The 20,433-nt window shown below is 36.0% G+C and overlaps 1 protein-coding gene across 1 annotated transcript in view; it reads right to left on the reverse strand.

The window, feature by feature from the left end:
- LOC116165829 (small conductance calcium-activated potassium channel protein-like) overlaps nucleotides 1–20,433 on the reverse strand; it is a 126,928-nt gene that overhangs the window by 36,920 nt on the left and 69,575 nt on the right. Inside the window, exon 3 of the mRNA XM_031480516.1 lies at nucleotides 4,931–5,193. Coding sequence (XP_031336376.1) covers nucleotides 4,931–5,163 — 233 coding nt within the window. The 5' untranslated portion in view covers nucleotides 5,164–5,193. The remainder of the gene's footprint in view (nucleotides 1–4,930; nucleotides 5,194–20,433) is intronic.

The following is a 20,433-nucleotide window of genomic DNA, read 5'->3' on the forward strand; positions in this document are numbered from 1 at the left end:
CGAAGACGGTCGTAAAGTACGAACACGAAAAAATGCTGCATGCCGGGTATGAAAAATTGAAAACTAATACGGTTGAATGGCGTAAAAATTTTTTTCCTACAAAAAACGTTAATACATTTTTGCTCTAAAATAATTTGGGGAGCCAATAATCGTATATTATGAATTTTACATTGAAATTACCATACAGTTTTTTTAAATTGCAGCTGATAATTAAAAGTAACAAAATATACAATCCACACGAGGTGCGCGACCTATCATTGTATTTCAGCACTTTCATGCTACGACAAAAAATGATAAATTCATTGTAAAACACTTCAATTAAAACAGAATTTTTTAACAACCTAACATCAACCCCAATTAGAGAAACGTGTTAATAATTTATTAATAGTGCAAGAAACTAAATACAGCACATACTTATAAATTTCCAACGGGCCATTATGATCTACAGGCTAGGTGGCAATCAATCGCCCCCCGCCCCCCCCCCGTGCCAGTCCGCCCCTGAGTGTGTAGTGTGTATCCCTCACAAACCCCAAATCTTCGCAATTTCCTACCGAGATTGAACAATGTAATTCATTTAATGTCGAATGTCAGGCTTCCATGTAATAATTAGGTATAGGCACAGATTAACTACGGTGGTATAGCTGTTCTCGTACCTAGTCAATATTTACTGCAAATGGCATTTCAATAACTGGGAACAGTTCCTAAACTTCAACTTACTGTCTCGATAGCTAATCCTTATATGAAAATGGGTTATACGTTGGGCAATTAAAATCGATGTCATTACGTGACTGCAAGTATTACTTGCACAATTAGTGCGATGCTTTTGCTCACTGCACGAAATAGACGATATTAATTACCTATGATGGCATGGATAAAAGTATAATTCCGCATGCAGGCGATGTCAGAGGGTTGTCACACGTAATCATTAAAATCTAACCTGCGACTTTCTTAATCCATCAAGTTGACAACTTGTGCACTGTCCAATCACTCAAAATTAATCATCGGCTGTTGAGTGACACATGACTTCATAATTGAACGAGAAAACTTAAGAGAAAGGTCCCACGCACTTCACTGGAAAAGGATTTCTATATACCTAATGCGAATAAACTTTCTTATAGTCATTTGTACATCTCAAAAGTTTTTAGCATCTGTACATTTGCAGACTCCAGTTGATCTTTCACCTTCTTTTTGTTGCAAAAGCGGATATGGTAAAAAATACGATCATTTATTTTGTCTCCATATACAATACCCCAATACAACGCACGTTTCACAGATCATATTTAGGCACTTCAGGTCGAAATTCTTGGGGATCCACAGATACGCCCGTTAAAGGAATTCGGAGGCACTTTTTCTCACAATTACAGACAATGCGACCTAAATGTTTGGCGTACAAAACGGCAAGAAGTACAATATTACTGCTTGATATAAATTTAATTCATTTAAACACGAACATGTCTTTATAAGCACGTTACTTAAAATAACGAGAACTAAAATACAAATTAAATTATTCCGACCTTTTTACCCCGGCCTAGCAACAAATTCAATTATGATAAATGAAACCCCTTAGGTTATGTGCTTAACAGTATGTATCTAGATTTTCCTTCGTAAATGTTACCATTAACATGTTATTATATTATACCAATTTCCATAAAAAAAAATATGTGGGAGAAGATACAGGCGAAACCCTTATAAGATCACAAAACACACGCACAACTCTTCATACGTGATTGCAATAAACACCATTGCAACCGTTTATAACAAAAATTATACTGAAATGACTTCCGCAAAGACAATTTTGCAAATTCAAAGAACTAACTAACGGAATAATATCAAAAAGCAGATAAGTGCATAACTTTCTACGCATACCTTTGGAACGGAGTGAAAAACTTTTACAAAGCACACAAAGGATAAGGTACGAATCTACGTTTCACACAACCGCGGTAAAAGTAAAACTTCCACCTTCCACGGTTAGCTTTGCAACAAACTCAGCGTCTTTTGAAAGGCCGATTTTGTTTCAAATGCTAAGATTACAAATTCGCCTCGCCTTCAGATCGAGGAATAGAAAACATCATCACCATAATTTAATATTGCCCAAAGACGTTTTTTTAGCTAAATTGGCATCGGGAACCGCAAAATTTGTAGCCGCTTGACTGACAGGTATTTCTTTTTTCATTTAATGATGCTTCCATAACTTCATATTGTAATAAAATCTTTATTAATTTTTATGTCCTGCCCTGCTCTACTGTCCCCTTTTACCACATTGGGCGGTTTATTATTTTAGGTGGATGGTATTTGCTAAGTAAAGCTCTCGTAAAATTCTTCAATCTTCTCTCTATTTCTTCGTATGGTGTCTTTTAAGTCCCCTAAGTTTTCGCGAAACTCTTTTGTTTTAATGTTCTTCTTTCAACCCCATTTCTCTGAAGTTCTCTTCTTAAGTTACTTTCAGCTTCTCGTAGTAGTAACAAATACCTCTCACGTTCAACTCAAGTGTTCCTCAAGATAACCTCAATGTGCCAAAAATACCACTCAGGTTCTAATCAAATCCTTCTGCTCAAGTTCTTTTAAGATCTTTCACAAGTTCACTTTAAGTGAATTTCGAAAGGTTTCTCCCTTACTATCAAAGATAAAGATCTGTGGTTAATTAATAGGGTTTTTTCGTATGTTTGAAAAACATGAACTGTAGCCAATGACAATACCATTTATGTCGTTATTGTACTGTGATAATTTCCTAGGTCGACCTGTTTTATCACGGTAACATTCACGATTCTATTACGGAAAGCTTTTGATGCACTTTATTACCTACAGCGTTGCGAGGAATGCAAAAAAACTAGGGGGTGCAAATGGCTGGAGACTGGAGACCATGGGTCTTGCTTCAAGGACGTGTGATAAAAGTTTAGAAGAAGAGTGCGTTACGTTCAAATATCTCATTATCGAAACATATATGAAAATTCAATGCTATCTATAAACTTTCTTGATTTTAAGGAAATTAAGAAAAGTTAAGAAAGAGCGTGGATGTAATTTTAAAAGAAACAAATGAATTTTAAGAGAACTTAAGGGGAAGTTGAAAGAAATATAAGGGGAAACTTACAAAGTAGTAAAGAATTATAGGAAAACTTGAGAGGAACTTTATTCGAACTTGAACGCGAAATGGTCACGAGCATTGAAAAGAACAATTGTTCACATACACCAAGCCGTGAGTTGAAATAAATAATTGGAAAAATAGTAATATAAATAATAACAATAAGTAAGTTTATGAGTTTCGATTTTACTCTTGGTTACAAATGTCAATATCATATAAAGTACAGAACGTAATCAAGATAAGGAGGTGAATTGGGAATAGCTACAGTATAACTATTTAAGAACGTTAAACAATGGGTGGTAGATGGGACTACCGTCAAAGCTACGGTACACATTTTTTCAACCTTCCATTTAGAAGCTGCGTCCTCAAAGCTCAAAGATTTGTAGTTCTTCCATTTATTCTCAGCAGCAAGGAAGCATTTTCGACTGCCGGTCAAAGATAAAAAAAACTAAACTTGAACCACATGCACTTCTACCGTTAACATTTTATCGAATTTTTCTAGTATCTATAGTCATAAAGAACTTAAGATGTTCAGAAATAAAAGTTCGTTAAGATACAGTGATTTATTTATCCCTTTTATGATGATGCCTGCCACGAGTATTAGGTAAATTGTGGCAGCACCGTTTGATATTTCGTTTCAATGATGGGTTATATCAGTTGGTATGTAAATTCATACTTTCTTAGTAATGATCAAACGTTTCGTTTAATAAATTCCCCCCATGCGTATATAGCATAATTAGCCGTAAAAGGGACACTCTTTTCAATCCTGTGAAGAAGAATGCTAAACAAAGAACTTTGAAGTTTCTGGCACACTTCTGGCATGCTCTCTTTAAGCAAAGTCTAGAATATTCCACTCTCAATGGATCCTACAATAGAATAGAAGAAAAGGATCTATGCAGCGGTTTTGACGGCCTTGTGACGGCACTTAGTTTGGTCTCCAATTTACAAGTATGCAACAAAATTGCTTACATACATGTAGAAATATTTTGCTGCTCTACACAATACAAACTTTAGTAAAAAATGTATTAATTCTATAGGGTGTTCGAAATTGATTCATGATTACAATTGGAATGAAACAATTATCAAGGTGGTAATAAATAATTGGAATCTTTTAAAAACATTGAGTTCAAACTCTCGGAGGAGAGTTTAACGTGGTGAATGGTGTCACGAAACAGAAATTTAGAATCAAGTATGTAGCCCTTACTTCTTTATCATCAATGGAACAAGTGCTATGCAAGTGCCCCCTAGCAAAAGAGAATATTTCTTGGGGCGAATCTTCCGGGGCGAATTTACGAAGCCGAATGTAGATGGACAAATTTTCTTGTAATCGAAACATCCCCTAAACCTAAAATTTGATCTTGGATGCTTAGTAATTAGGTGCTGTCTCCGTAATTACTTTTAAATGTGATAAATTGAAATTTATTAATGAAGATATTCAGCGGGGTTTCATACAGATTTGCCTTTGAATGAATTTATGAATAGCTGGAGGTGTACCTTTATAAAACCTATATGCACAAATATTACGATTAAGACTAAGGACGAGATTTTCTCTACATTTGGAATGGCGATATCATTATCGTTATAAGGCAATGTATTCCAATCTAGTAGGAAATTATACAAACGATCTTCCGCTTAAGTTAACTACGTACTAACACTGTCAAGACGGTTTAACGCAATTCTATAATGTGTATGAAGTACATTCCATTCTGCTGCGAAATCTACACTGAATCTGAAACATCATATTCTGAAAGCTATGCTCATTTATTAAGGCCTTAGTAGTATTTTTATTCAATTCGGCTTAATTTACAATAAAACAGCACAATTTACGGAGAGGTGTAAGATTGGGCGTACCTGCAATGCAGCTCTATATCCGGTACAGAGCGGGTGCTATTTTCTTCCAGGCAGAGGGAGCCATCCTCCTCGCTGTCAGAAAATACGGAAAGCTGCGGATGGTGCGATGATACTAAGAACGTCGTACATTCCTGACGCATCAAAACGGGCTTTGAGCAGTTTGCCGGAGAAGATGCCGTCGTTAAAGGGGGCCCACCAACTAAAAGGCTCGCCGTCTCGTCTTGACTACTCATTATATCGCAAGGCCTATCTTTCAGTTAATCCTATAAACAAGAAAAACAAACATTAATACCTTCCACGTCCTCACTTATACCATCATTAGCTAACTTTACGCAAAATAAATTTAAAATCGCTTACTACTAAGGGATGAAACTACAGTTATCATATTTTGTTGATCACGTTAGTATTTTTTTATCTAATTAAAATCACCCCTCTTAAACTCATTTGCTTTTATTTTAAGTACGACATCCTACAATTACTTTGAAACTATAATACGTTTTTGATAAACGTTCTTAGTTACTTTGTTTTTCAGAAATTCGTTATGGTAACCGCATAATTTAATTACAAGTTTTTGTTTCTCTTTCCTTTTCGAGTCCACATTTTTTAATGTTCCCACACCTTTTATTTTAACAATGTGCACAGGAATTTTTCATTTTCCCTTGCAAACAGCTCATTTTCTAATTAAATATGAGCACGTTTTACAGTTTTATATTATAATCTTGCAGAAAGGTTACGTGAACACAGTAAATCAAATAAAAAGAACAATGGATACGAATTTGCTATTAGAGAATGAAATGTAACGCGGAAAATTACAAGCACAAAAGAAAACACGGAGTATAAGGGAGTTTGCGGAAAATCAAAGTCAGAAAAATTGCAAAGTAAAAGTTACTTTCAACTACTCAAGCAATACAAAAAAACAAATTAGATGGAGTATTTTAAAACGAATCACAAAATGAATGGTTACATAGTGAACAAATAAATAAGAAATAAAATAAAGTACAAGAGGAGATTACACGTTAGTCTCCCACGGTTAAATGGATATGCTCGATCTACAACCAAGACAGTTCGTTGGTCGAATTCGCGTTTCGCATACATGTTGATAAGCAAGAGATGACAGACTCCCACCCAAAAGTAAAAATAAAATAAAAGTTCTAATCTTTGAAAATTTTTTTTGATTTTTTTTTACCTTAAATGCTCACTTAGGGGTTACCTGAAAAATGTTCTATTGCTCTGTTCTTTTTTCATCTGGATTTTGAGGCTAAATTATCTCTAAATTCTTCGCAATCAAAAACCAAATGTCTTCCGCCGTTTCCATAATCATAATTTTATTCCTTATATATTTTCCCAATTTTAAACTAATAACCTTTAAATAGGCCGCGATTTGTTATTATTTGTTTTGCACTTCGATTTAGTTGCTAATACATATTTTGTCAGAAAGTCTCTTTTCCCTTCTCCCAATCCTTGTATCAAATATTGATAGGAAGTTCACGTATTTATTTTTTGAATTGATTTAAAGATCTTGATTTCCTGCTTAATTTTCAGATGTACTTATAATGAGTATACTTGATGGCCACAATTATATGATATCATGATATAATTTTGAATCATTTTAAATGTATTGGGATTATACTTATTTATAATATTATTTTAATGGTATTTTTAATAAGATTGTAGTTGATGTACTTTTGAAGACATTATAAATTTCATTAATTATGGCATTGTGTGACTAATAATACGATTTCTTGCAATACAAACTCTTGAACTATTTTTTTCCCTTTTTCGAGATATTTTAATTTAATCCTTTACTTTCTTGTACAGTTATATCTAAATATTTAATTTTCTCCTTCCATTTTATTCCGTTTTCCGTTAATTTTATTGTGGAAATTATCCATTTCTTATTTTAAGAGAATATAAATGTAAAATTTTTAATTAATGCACCAACCTTCTAACGTATGATCTTGTCCGAATCTAAATTTCCCCAATTGCCCTACCGTATACTGATGAGGAAAGGAAAGAAAAGCGTAGCAGGAACAGTAATACACCAAGCCGGAAAAATTACGAGGAAGGAAAACAAATAAACACTTCGTGCGGTCCTTAACATCGAAATAGAAGACGAGCAAAATACAAAAGAACTAGCAAGGGAAGTAAGAATAGGAATGTAGAAACTACGAATTAATTAGAGCAATGTATAGGATAAAGAACGGAAAAGCATCAAAATAGATAAAACAATGAAATAGTGCAAAAGAAGTAAACCGCGATCTAAAGGAAAAAATGGAATACACTAAATATTCGCCCAGTTTCTTTAAAAGCAGTTTCTACACGTTGTGTTCATGTTAACGAACTAAAATGTGTGCTCTTCCTGTTTTGTTATGTTTTGGGTAATTTAGTTATTGAGGCGCGATGGATTTATTGCCTCGATGCGAAAATATAGATTTTTGGATAATTTTGGAAAAAAACAAAAAACACTCGCATTTGTCGATATGGGGTAAATTTGATACATTGATACATTTCCCATCAGTTATTTTGGTGAATTAGTCATTTAATTGGAATAACGCTCAATAATCTGATTTTGAAGCATTTCTGGCAGTGGCGGAAATCCAAGTTTATTGGATTGTTCAACGGAGGTAGTCGCTATCACATGGGTACAGCGCATATCAAAAACAATTTGAGTTTGATTACCTCCATGCAGGAGGTGAATCAAAAGGTCGTTGCTACTTTTAAATATTTTTATTTAATATTATTATTATTATTTTCTGACTCCGGTAGAAATTAGTCAGAGGAATGCAGAAAATGCGGATGTCGAGGTTGAGTTTTTAATGCAAGTGCTTGTAAAGGCGCTCAAAATCGAAAAAAACTCAACAGTTTTAACGTGAATAACATAATTTCGGTGATTGGGGTTTGAACCCGAAATGATATGTCAAGCAATAAAATCTTGCGAGTGCAGTGACTACTACTCCAATTTAATAGCGAATTGAGAAAAGTATGTATATTAAAATTCAACTTCCGTTTCAAAACGATCTCTACTCATAATATTGGCATGAAAAAATCTAATAAAAAAACACATAAATGTAAGAAATCTCAACGAAAACATTACGTAAGCTGCGATTCTACGTCCAACTCTACAAAATAAACATTATAGTGGAAATAGACACATAATTTTCTACTTACCTCCATTCTTCCTTCGTAAAGGAGATTTAAGGAATAAACGAACCATCATTTAATGCACTAGGAATTCGGTTATGTTCACAACTCAACATTTTTGTGCACTAACCGGGATTATCTAAGAATAAGGGGTTGTGCTTTTATATTACAAGTGTGATGCGAGGTACTTATCAATATGCAAGATGCATTAATGTGGAAGGCGTGCTGATTTAGGGTGATCGTGCCATTAGGTACACGTGTTAGGGGTACAAGCTTATCTAAGTGTCTATTAACTAAAACTACAAACTAATGTTATTTCTAGCAGCAATTCATTTATTTACAACTGACTGGTAAACCGTTCACTATGACCTATTTACATACAGTTTGTGTTAAATGTTTACACAATAGAGTCAAATTATTGTGGTATTGGTCAAACAACACATGCAAATTTGTGTTAATGTTATTTGTAGGTATTTTTCGCTTAAACACGCACACGTTTTTATACGGTTTTCAAGTTTTGAAAACTTTGGTCTACACAGCAATAGCTTCTTTAATAGGCAATACAACAATTATCAAGCTAACAAAATTCTTCAAACATAATCGCCGTCAATATTTTCATTGTTTGATAATAGATTCAAATGCAAATTATGTATTCAGTTACGAAAATAGAATAGATAGATAATGAATGTGAATGTGTAATGTCAGTGGAAAATGAAAGCTTTCCGAATCACCGGCTTGAGAAATTGACTGTTGAAACAATATCTTTTAACGAAGACTACGAGTTCTAGCACTCTAAAGGTAAACGTAGATTGTAACATAGGTACTCAATTTTGTTTTGTTTTGTCTCTTCACCGAATAACCTTTTCGTTATTGTAAACTTTTATTTATTACCATTAACCAATTTAGCACGTGCAACCAGGCAGCATAACCAAACTCAATATAGGAGCGAAGAACTTCAAGGTTCTGCACCTTCTAACCCACGTTATTCACGGCTTAGAAATGGTCACTCAAACCATGCGCACCAAATTTGTCCACGTTCAAGATAGGGGCAATTTTACGCTGTTTACCGGAAATCTGCGAAAAACTGGTACGGCACCAGATCTTTATCTCCAGAACAGCGTGCACCCAGCCCATTCGAGGAGTCTCGTCGTCCTCCGTACATGACTTGTCGGGATTTATTTTCCGAGGCAATTACGACGCAAATAAGTAGTATCTAAAAATATTCAAAAAATGTTCTTAAGAAGATTCCCAAAATCACGGTTTCTAAGAAAACATTCCTAAGCATAACGAATTTCTAAATTGATTTTCTGGGGATGCTATTAAAGTTATTTTTAGTTAGAAGACTGTTAACCCAAAAGACTGCTAAAAACCTAGAAACCACAAAAACGAAGGTGCTTCGTAGCATGCTGTGAAAACGCTGCTACACAGAGAGAGAGAAGCGATGTAATATAAGACACACATGTGAAGTAGAAGACATTAATAATTGGGCGCGGAAAAGAAAGAAAGAATCGAACGAACATATCAACAGGATGTAGGATAGAATAATTGTACGAATTGCCCGTGACAAATCACCAAAAGGGCACAGAAACGTAGGGCACCCCAGAAAGAGGTGGATATCTGTTAGGTCTGTATTCCATCTGGCTGTTTGCAGTTTTCACCTTTTATAGCCTTCACGGTAAATATGATAGCGTATCCTTGTGAATCAAAGTGTATTCGAATAGGCATGCGGTCACCACCGTAGATTAGAGGCAGAGGTTTCCAGTTGAGGTTTGGTCCTATTTGGTTGCTGCTAAAAGTCAGAGCTATAAATGAAAATGTTTGCGAGCCGGTATCAAAGTGAGTTGGGTTTCCGGTGTTTAGGAGAACCAGTTTATCGTTATCAAAAAATATTTTTTCTAAGTTTCGTCCTTTTTTATCAGTAAGGTTTGAGCCCCATATGATATTGTGGGCGTTGATGTCTCCGGTTATTTTAACGGGGTTGGTAGCTGTTTAATTACGTTTTGAAGAGCATAAGGAGGGCGAAAATGAAAATATAGTAGAGTAAATAATGTTCCTCATCTAAAATTCAAAAGTGGTAAACAAGTAAAAATCGCATAGAGATGGCAGGATTTACGCGATCAGACAGTTTGACGTGTCTATTTCGAGGATTCATTATTAAACATGAAGTCTGGACAGTTTGATGTTTATATGTGCTCACCACACAAGACAGGAATCCATTCAAGCGGTGAAAACTATTACATTAAGTTATGATCAGATTTCAAACCTTCTGACAAAACATATCGATTGTATTTCTGTGTGTATTCCTCGTTATCTAAATCCGTAGAGCCTTAAAGATAATCTGACTAACAAGCAAACAAGCTCTTTGCTTGTCGCTAGAAAAATTTTCGTCCGATCATTATGTCAAATTATAATATTATAAATATTACTTGGTATCTCTGGCATATTCTGGAACTTAAAAGATTAAATTAACAAAAGTAAAACCAAAAGGAAAGTCCTTTCAAACATCCGTCATTTGTCTACCATGCCTTGCAATCTATGCCTCGTAGTTATAAATTATAATGTCATGTAGCCTCACAGATTTACTAAAATTCACTTCATACAATAGTTTCATGTGTTTTAAAAAAATTAGCCGTCATGTGGGCATGTGTGCATCCGTATTGGCGCCTTCTGTATAAAAGTTTTATTTTATGAATGGTGATTTTTTACTTTTGCTAGATAACCCTAAGTTTTATCGAAAACCACCAAGTAGTTTTCAATAAAGGGTAGTTAACTTTAGTAAAAAAAAGGACACTCGAATTCAAGATTTATTACTAATTTTTCGATTTATTTTATTTTACTACATTTTTTTGTAATTATCCCGCACCTTGTTGTAAGGGCATTACTTGACGAAGGCTGTGGCAAGAATGACTTAAATTCCATTTACTGCCATTGAACATCTAACAGTGTGACCTTCGATGTATATAGTGGATAAACGGGAAAGTTTTCTGGGTTGACCAAAAAAAGCAAAAGTAACTTTCAAAGCATTTTTAACTTTCCGGCTAGCAGCCAGGAGATTTCGCTTACTAATTTCATCAAATTTAGAAGAAAAAGTGAAGAGCAAGAGATTCCTAAGGAGATAAAAAGAATATTACAATATCCGCGATTTTCAAAGATGGTGACGTCCAGTTAGAACTTCCCGTTTTTAAAGTGTGGTTTTTTCACAAATCCTACCCCTTAAATAGCCTACAAAACACCTTTTCCTATGAAATACCACTAGTTTACAGCAAGTAAAGAAAAGAAATGTAAAACGTTTGATCAGACAAAAACTATACCTTTAATAATAGTAACAAAAAGAAACAAGTGTCATGAACAAGAAAACAATTCCGAGAGAAAGACTGGGGTGAGTGGGAACAGAATTCGAAGGAAACCGCGTCGTGTGCACTGATGTTGACACCAGTCGCGTTGCTGTCTGGTAAAAATCTTCGGAAGAAATCGAGCAATGCAAACACATTTCTCTCATTGTACTGTGTAACTTCGATAGAAAAACAAACTTCCGCATCGCTTTAACTAGACGTTCGTGTTCAACTTGAGTGCTTAAAATGATTTCCGTGCTACCTTTTCACGAAATAACTGTTGCCAATAAGGGATGATTCACAAAACAGCGTTCATTTATAACCCGCCCAACAATTATATCACATCAAACGAATTAAAAGGAAAAAACGATATGAGGTAAACACAACTCTTACATTAGTTAAGATTGCGTTAGTCGAAATTCAACGATATATCGTTCTAATTACTCTCTCTAGCGTGCGTTAAAATATGTTCCAAGTAAGTTGGGGGCAAAATATACACGAAACATTCCAAGCTTTAAACCAAAATTTATTTCATTAGTTTGAGTTTACATTATTTACCTGCTAGATATAATATCTTCCTCGACGTATTTATGCGAAGGTAACTCTAAATTTCATTTCTACTGAGGATTTCTAACGTGAAACCCGTTTAAATTATTGTATGAGAAACTATACCAACTTTAACATGACTGATTTAGAGAAATCAAATTTGACTACAGAAATGAAATAAGGGTCTTATGAAATAACAAGTACTTTCAACTTCCAAGATAATGAATAAAAATGAATAAAAGAAAACAAACTCGTTCCCTTAATCACGGCCCTTCTCATCTTTAAGGAGTACAAAATTGTATGATACCGTCAACGCTTTAATTAAGAAATTCTACTCCTGGGATAATCAATCCTCCTGTACCACCTCGCGCCTGCAATTAAACCTGCGAACTTCTACTCAGTATAATTGCCACTGTTGGTAGTCTGTAACTATGTAGCTACAGGATTATGGTCCCGGGATGTTTTGTGGCATTGGCTCGATCCTCACTTCAATGTACCTACATTTCCAAACCAAAATGAATCAGAGGCAGAGATTAAGAATGTTACGAATCGAGCAAGACGTGCATATCGAAGTGTCTGTACTCGTAAATTAAATTCTACAACTAATCCAACACGTATGTCACCATCCACCCTCTAGTCATTTTCAGCGTATTAAATGACACAATATCCCTTTGATTATTTTTTATCAAGTGAAACGACTTCTAACCTCGCAACAATTTTTTCACCGTTTAAAGTTACTCTTCTCCCCTTCTCCAACTCCACCAACTGTAAAAATGTCGCGACAACCCTGTCAAAAGACGCGCGATAATTGATCCCACCGTTTAAAGTCCCATTTTTCCTCTGAGCAAACCTGACTAGAAGAGGAGACTGCATCCCTTAATCAGAATAGCTTCCTCTGTTTTCCAAATTTTGTTTTATCAAATTTCGTTTCATTATTTTAGGTCTAGTGGTGAGCGCCCTTGAAAGCGAGCGCCAGGGATTTTCCATCCTCTGCCCCCCTCGCATCTTCTAGTCAGGTCTGCTCAGAGGAAAAAGACGACTATGTATGGGGGAATCATTATCGCGGGACAAAAGTGCTAATTTTGATAAGTCAAAACGTAGCCGCCGCAGGCGCGGACTGGGTAACTGCGGGCCAGGTGAAATTGCATAGGTTACGGGCCATTAAAGTATTAGTGTAGTAATGATGGTAGCGGGGGGGGGGGGGGGGCGTTTAGCTCTAGGTGCCACCAACAAAACATTTTAAAGTACTCCTTTCTCGAAAATAAATTACCATACAGTTTTTTTTTAAATTGCAGCTGATAATTAAAAGTAACAAATATACAATCCCACGAGGTGCGTCGCCTATCATTGTATTTCAGCACTTTCATGCTACGACAAAAAAAGATAAATTCATTGTAAAACACTTCAATTAAACAGAATTTTTAACAACCTAAACATCAACCTTAGAGAAACGTGTTAATAATTTATTAATAGTGCAAGAACTAAATACAGCACATACTTATCAATTTCCAACGGGCCGTTATGATCTACAGGCCAGGTGGCAATCGCCACCAGCCCCCCCGGGCAAGTGCGCCCCTGGAAAAAAATTTTCTTATAGAATGTGGCCTGTAGAATCCATAATTTCAAACAGTTCCAAGATTGGGCTACTAGTTCAAAAGTTACAACCCTTTGAATTTTTTTTCGAAATTGGTTTCTAGTCTATAACTTTTGATTGAGAAGTCTGATCGAAAAAATACGAATTGATTTGGATTCTACGCACCCAACCCAAATTAATAAGAAAAAGTGTTTTCCCGAGAAATTTGGTGTATTTGAATTTTGGTAAAAAAGGAAGGTTATAACAGGGGCGGACTGGGTACTTACGGGCCATTAAAGTATTAGTGTAGTAATGAAGGTGGCGAGAGAGGCGAGAGGGGCGAGAGGGGAGGGGGGGGGGTTAGCTCTGAGGTGCACCACAAAAACATTTAAAGTATTTTAAAGTTCTCCTTTCTTTCAGCACTTTCAAAATACTACGACAAAAAATAATAAATTCATTGTAAAACACTTCAATTAAACCAAATTTTTTTAATTTTTAACAACCTAACATCAACCCCAATTAGAGAAACGTGTTAATAATTTATTAATAGAGCAAGAAACTAATACAGCACATACTTATAAATTTCAAACGGGCCATTATGATCTACAGGCTAGGTGGCAATCGCCACCCGCCCCCCCGTGCCAGTCGGCCCTTGTAGCCGCGCACCATCTTACCCTCGCTACAGCCGCTGTGTACCCAGGAATTTCATGCCTAAGACCGTAATCGTATCACAGATTAAACTGGATTCACATGAATACGAAATCCGACGATACGGTCATCCGAAATGCTTAAGATTGGTCAATAGTTTGAAATATCAAGCACATTTCAAATTATTGACCAATCATAAGCATTTCGGATGAACGTATCGTCGGATTTCGTATTCATGTGAATCCAGCTTAAGTGCGATTGGTGTAGAAGTCTTTTCGCAATCCAGAAAATCTCACAGCGGTTCAAGGAATATTTTCACAATTCCCCGACTTTCGAAATAAAATTTTGGTGTTAAGTAACACGTGATCGTTCGACTAACGACGACGTTAAAATTATTGTAGGAGAGTTCCATTCGATGAGTTGTGTCTCCATCCAGAATATTCAGAAATTTTACGACAATATGCTGCAACTTATAAGTTTTTGATAACCTTTCCTCATATTTTGCATGATCTGTATTTCTAATTTTCCCACAAAATTTCGGTTCAGAGGTGGATCAAAGTTGAACAAAAAACAAAACAAAAATGCTTTTAACGTCAAATTAACATGTTCAAATACTAAACTTGTCCGTTCATCCATTAACAATGTAATTGCCTCGACTTTTCATACGGCTAACGATATTTTTTCTATAGCGGGTGCGTTTGCTGATACAAATACTTACGGAATTACGTGAGTGCCAAAATTTTAATTAACGATTAATGGCCGAATATAAAAACCGCTCAATCCCGTGCATCTTCGCATGAAAACTCGTTGTGTCGCAAGGAACAGTACTTTCTAGAAAATACCGTCGATCCAATGTAAATTGGTCCGTGTGATCAGTTTTAAGTAGACAGCTAAGATATAGTCTTCAAGCGCAATTTTTTAAATGTATTCTGCAATTCGGTTCGCCAGGTAAAAAGTAATTATCTCATCCTTCAAATGTTACGTAGCAATACCGTTCTTATGAATATACCTCTCATCAGATTTGGCAAGTAGTTTTCAATCCGTTTAGATATGAAATGATACCTAATTTTCACTTTGAAATTCTACCCTTATTACAGATTTCGGCTTAATTTAATTACCTTGAAAAGGGTTGCGAGTTATGTTGCTCCAGCATAAACGACTGAACGCACAAAAATATGAATATACTGCGATCTTCGCAGAAAAAACAAGCAAGAATTTTGAGTATTGAATTTTATATAATTGGCTACGTTACGCCGTAACTTTCGATAGGATGTAAGGAATCCGTTACGTTAAAACCTATTTTTGCGGATTTATATGCCATGGTAATCTCAGGTCGATACGTCGAAATTACTTTTCAATCTTAAAATTAATAATAATAATTATAAATAATTGTGATGATAGTGACTTTTTCCGGTAGTGTATGATGACGTGGTAAGGATTGCATATGGGCCAATTTTCTTTTCGTTTAATATCGCAGGGGATAATTTACTTGAGTTTCCTAGGAGAACATATTCGTATGCCCATTCTTTGAGTGTAGAGATTTTGTGATCGTCCCGAAACAATTTGCGCCCCCCCGCAGAGGTAGGTGCAAATCTTCTTAGACAATAACATTTTGGGAGCGAATCCTTCAGGAGAGAGTTTCCCCGTAGTGAAGTTATCCAAGAGTAACTCTCAGTTCTTGTATGTTGTTCTTTCTTAAATTGCCGAACAAGATATTGATAAAAATTACGGTTCTACAATTGGAGCATTGGACTGCTTCATCTCGTATGCTTCTACCAGATGCAATTTCAATTCTGTTATGTGTAGAGATTACCTATATGTATATCTAACATCATTGTTCCCTTTAAGGCGAGTTTTCCGGAGGAGAATCCACCGAGCCGGTTTTTAGAGGACTTTAGTCAAGTGGTTATTTCAAGTGCGATGTCGATCACATGTTCTTGAACATAACTTCCATGGAAAAATTCCTGGCGAGGGGGATTAACCAGAGTGAGTTTTATAATTTTTCCACGAAAGCGTTAATTTAAGTTTTCTTAATATCAGTCCTTGAGGGACAAGCATTTCTGAACGTAAGTTTTCCTAGAAAAAACTTGCTGATGATGCGAACAATTATTTTAGGGCGGCGAATACACTATGAGTAAATTTCTTTTTTTTTTCTTTCAACTTTGAAATTGAGCATCTACTATAAGGACGATTTTGTATCCTCAGCGTTGTGGGATTTAGCTTTTCTGAACATACTCGTACATTTTCCATTGGGGCAAGTTCCTACAGAGCGAATATCCCGGCGGAGGCGAATTTCCTTGAGAGGAGTCCTCAGGAGGCGGCAATATTCGATTCTTACGTGGACAAGTATTCCGAGGGCGAGTACTCAGGGGCGAACCTTTTGGAGGGAGAATATTCGTGATGAATTTTTCTATGAACGATTACAAATTTAATCATTGAATAATAAATCTGAATCTTTACTCAATGATTTAAAAAAAACCGTATAACTATTTGTCATTATTGTGTGAATGCCGAAATCCTTGTCGCATTGGTCATCTCGATCGTTCCGCTTATGTCAACGTCTCTGCTGGAAACAGCCCTTAAAGCTGAATCGTTCGCAGCTCAAATCTTTGTTAGATATATTGCGTCTAAATAGGAAACTTTCTTTAAACAGTTAGTCCTAAGTGTTTCGTCCTATCTGTATAAATCTTTCATAGCATTAGCATTTGAGACGAAATCTAGTAAATTCGCTTGATACAATGTAGATAGTGACACATATTTACTACCCTCCGGTGTGCATAAATGCGGAAGTAAGCACTCATTCAAAACACAAATAGGTATCTCTGACTGAAGTAATTTGGTACATATACTTTTAATACATTTGCGGCGTAGAACCTGGACTCTAACAGGGACTATAAAAAAAGTTCCAGGCTTTCAAATGTGGTTCTACCGCAGAATGCCAGAAATCCCGTAGACGGCTAAGATAACAAACGCACAGTTCACCATCAGTAAGAAATGCAAATACCTAAGTCTAGCCCATATCGCTAGGAACCACCAAAAATACTGACTACAATGTAACACAGAGAAAAATATCAAAACTGCAAATGAAGTCACAAACGCCATTCGGCAGCATTAAGTGGAAAGAAGATACATTTTCGTACATAGGACTCCTAATACGTAGAAATAAAGCACTTTTCATAAAGCTTACTTACGCACATGGTACATATGCAATATTTGCGCATCAAAAACAGGGGTTGAACGGAAGTTTTCGAAGAATGAACTACCAATAATCATGAGTGTTTTACCAGACAAAAGACGCAACGCTCACATTTAATGTCTTACTGCACTGTATCATTGAAAACTCGTCAAGGTAGGGAAAGAATGGGGGTGCGCAGATCCTCTTTGACCTTGGGTTCCGCGCATATGGCTCTATACGGATGGGGATGCGCAGATCCTGATCAGAATCCTATGGGGACTCAATGAATCCTCTGACCTACTTTTAAAATGCGAGTGGGGTCTCAGAGAATCCTCTGACCTACTTTTAAAAATGCGAGTGGGGTCTCAGAGAATCCTCGATGACCTAGTTACAACCCATTGGGGTCTCAAATGATCCTTCCTTAACGGATGGCGGGTCTCAAATGATCCTTTCTTAACGGATGGGGTCTCAAATGAAGCCGTTTAGCTCGGGTGGGAATTTCAAAGCGCTCCTAAAGTATATATTTTGTTTGAAAATACGGTGTAATAGTAGTAGTAATGCAAAATGAATCAGCTTGCTAAACTAATTCAAGGCGCTAAAGAGAAAGCGGAAAGTGCAGAAAAGAAAAGTGTCAGAAAATAAGAAGAAGGAATGAAGAGCAAATCGTGCAATTAGTGGCTCAACATGTGTATCCTTTAAATAAATCGCAAACGAAGCATGTATTGGATTGCCCTATCTGCAAATCACTTGTTTTCCGCCCATTGTGAAAATTAGTGGCGTTAAAAATCAATCTATTTTGTTTAATGAAATGAATGGGCAGCATTTGTGGATCAACAGGGGGTACTTACCCATTATTTTTACTCCAACGGATCCCATTTGGCAGCCAATCAAGGTAAATTCAAAGGTGATTGAGTTCATAACAATTCACGAAAGGAAGGTTATCAAAATTCGCGATGAGGGACCATCGGAGGTGTATTTAGGATGGGAAAGCGAATGAATTGTGGAATAAGTTGGATGTTATAAAGTATCGGCTAAAGTGTTTGTCGTCTGAAGAATTTGGACATTTTCTATGGGAACTTAATCACCGGAGTTGCAGAAATAGGTGGCGATCTCAAAAACAACATCATGAGTGTTTTTAGAACCCTTAATGGCGATCAACTGTAATAATGCAGCTATCATGCTAGAAGTATTGGTCTCGTTACCTGGCAAAGGGAACTTTGATTGGAGGTGGCAAAGTATTTAAGTAATACTCATTCGTGTAGCATTGTTTAGTTTAGTATTTTTTGTGTAATTGACAAAATGTGGATGTGTTACGCTGCCGAAAATTGGACGAAAGCAGTTGACGCACACACGGCCGTGGAACGTTTAGTACAAGAATTGTCAGCTTTAGTGGAGGACGCAGAACACGAAGCGGTGTACGGACTAGGTCGTTTTTGTACTGAAGAAGAGTGTAATGATCTTGTTAAAAAATATAGTCGCGGGTATTAAATTGTGTAATTTATTCCTGAACGGCAAATACTGTTTAACTTGTCTGAGACGTAAACTTTGTGAAGCTGGATTGGAAGGTGCCGCAGAGGATTTGAAGCATTGGGTAATTCAGATTCCAGTGACGAGGAAAATGAAGCAGAAAACGAAGGAGAAGAAGAAGAAGATAACGAAGAGCAAGATGAATGTTAGTTGCTTGCTGGATAATTTTGTAGAGTAGAAAGGGATGCCTATAACAGACATTTCATATTTAGAAAAGTGTATCGTTTAAGACTAGCTAAGGTATACAAAACTGCTCAACGTGTATGTTATAAGTTTAATAATGGAAACGGTTGTTATAAATGTTTTTAAAAAAAGCAATGTGTGTATTGGGTCTGAAAGACTTTGTAAATGAACGTGTTAAGCTTTGACGAAACAAAAAATACAGTTTCATGTAATAAGAGCTTGGTCCTTTGCTTACACAGAAGCAAGGAAAGGCCAATGCAAACTGCTGCTTTAGATCGATATCGTTTTAAATGTAGAATTTGAAAACACGGAATCTGTGTTAGAAACCATATTATGTAATCATATCAAAATGTCCCAACTGTACAATAAATAAAGTAAAAAAAATATATTTTGTTTATTTAAAAAAATTACTGCATTACATAGGTGTTATAAATGTAATAAGACGTTAGATAAAGCACAATGACAAGGTGATCGTATATGATAATAGCAATTTTGGTTTCTAATGAAGGAAGAGCTGGTTCTTCTTCCACCTCGATAACGTCCCGCGATAGAGCTTTTCGGATGATATCCGCCTTTTCCTTTCCTTTGACGTATACGTGATCTGACGGCGATATTAAATGACGAAGTATGAGTGGAAATAGGTGAGACGGTGTATGGCCACTTTCCCATTTAATTCCATGATGGTTGTTGAGTTACCCAATTAGCTTGACGTTGAAACTCGTTATCTAAGCTGCTCCAAGGAAATGGAGCTTGAAGACAAAATGAGCCATCTGTTTTCCATTATAAATTGCAAGTTCTTTTGGCCGAAAAAACACTTTTTGAAGTTTTTAAAACTTTGTACATCAACTACGACCACCATTCTTGTTGTGTATATTCGTTTCCTATGTTGGTGATTTTATATTTGTCTTACGGCTTTCGTTAATGCGTTGTACGTAAACAGCCGATCGTGTAAAATCAAGCAATACGCTGTAGTATTATTCGCTACGTTCGCATTAGTTTCAATTCAATTCGTTAATTACCACCGATTTCGAGTTTAAACCCTCCTTTTGGTTTGAACAATCAATTACGATTAAAGGAGCCGAATCTTTAAATTGCTTCGGTGTAAGTAATGGTCGACTCTCTGTGCCGTAGTAAAAGAAGATTGAAACTTTGCGTACATGTCGTATAAAGTTGCGTATCGATTATTCCCGAAATTAATATTTAAAATTATTCGTAAGGATACCGTTCCGTATTGAGAAAGACTCGAATATTTTTAATATCGCAGTGATCAAATTGCTCATATCTTTACTAACTTGTCCATCCCGATCTGTTTGTAAACCTACGATAATATATCGGGGCGTTTCTAAACTAGTTGCTGTCTTTATCGCCACGTATGTTT

The sequence above is a fragment of the Photinus pyralis genome, unplaced genomic scaffold (genome assembly GCF_008802855.1).
Source record: "Photinus pyralis isolate 1611_PpyrPB1 unplaced genomic scaffold, Ppyr1.3 Ppyr1.4_LG3a, whole genome shotgun sequence".
In the NCBI taxonomy this organism is placed as follows: domain Eukaryota; kingdom Metazoa; phylum Arthropoda; class Insecta; order Coleoptera; family Lampyridae; genus Photinus; species Photinus pyralis.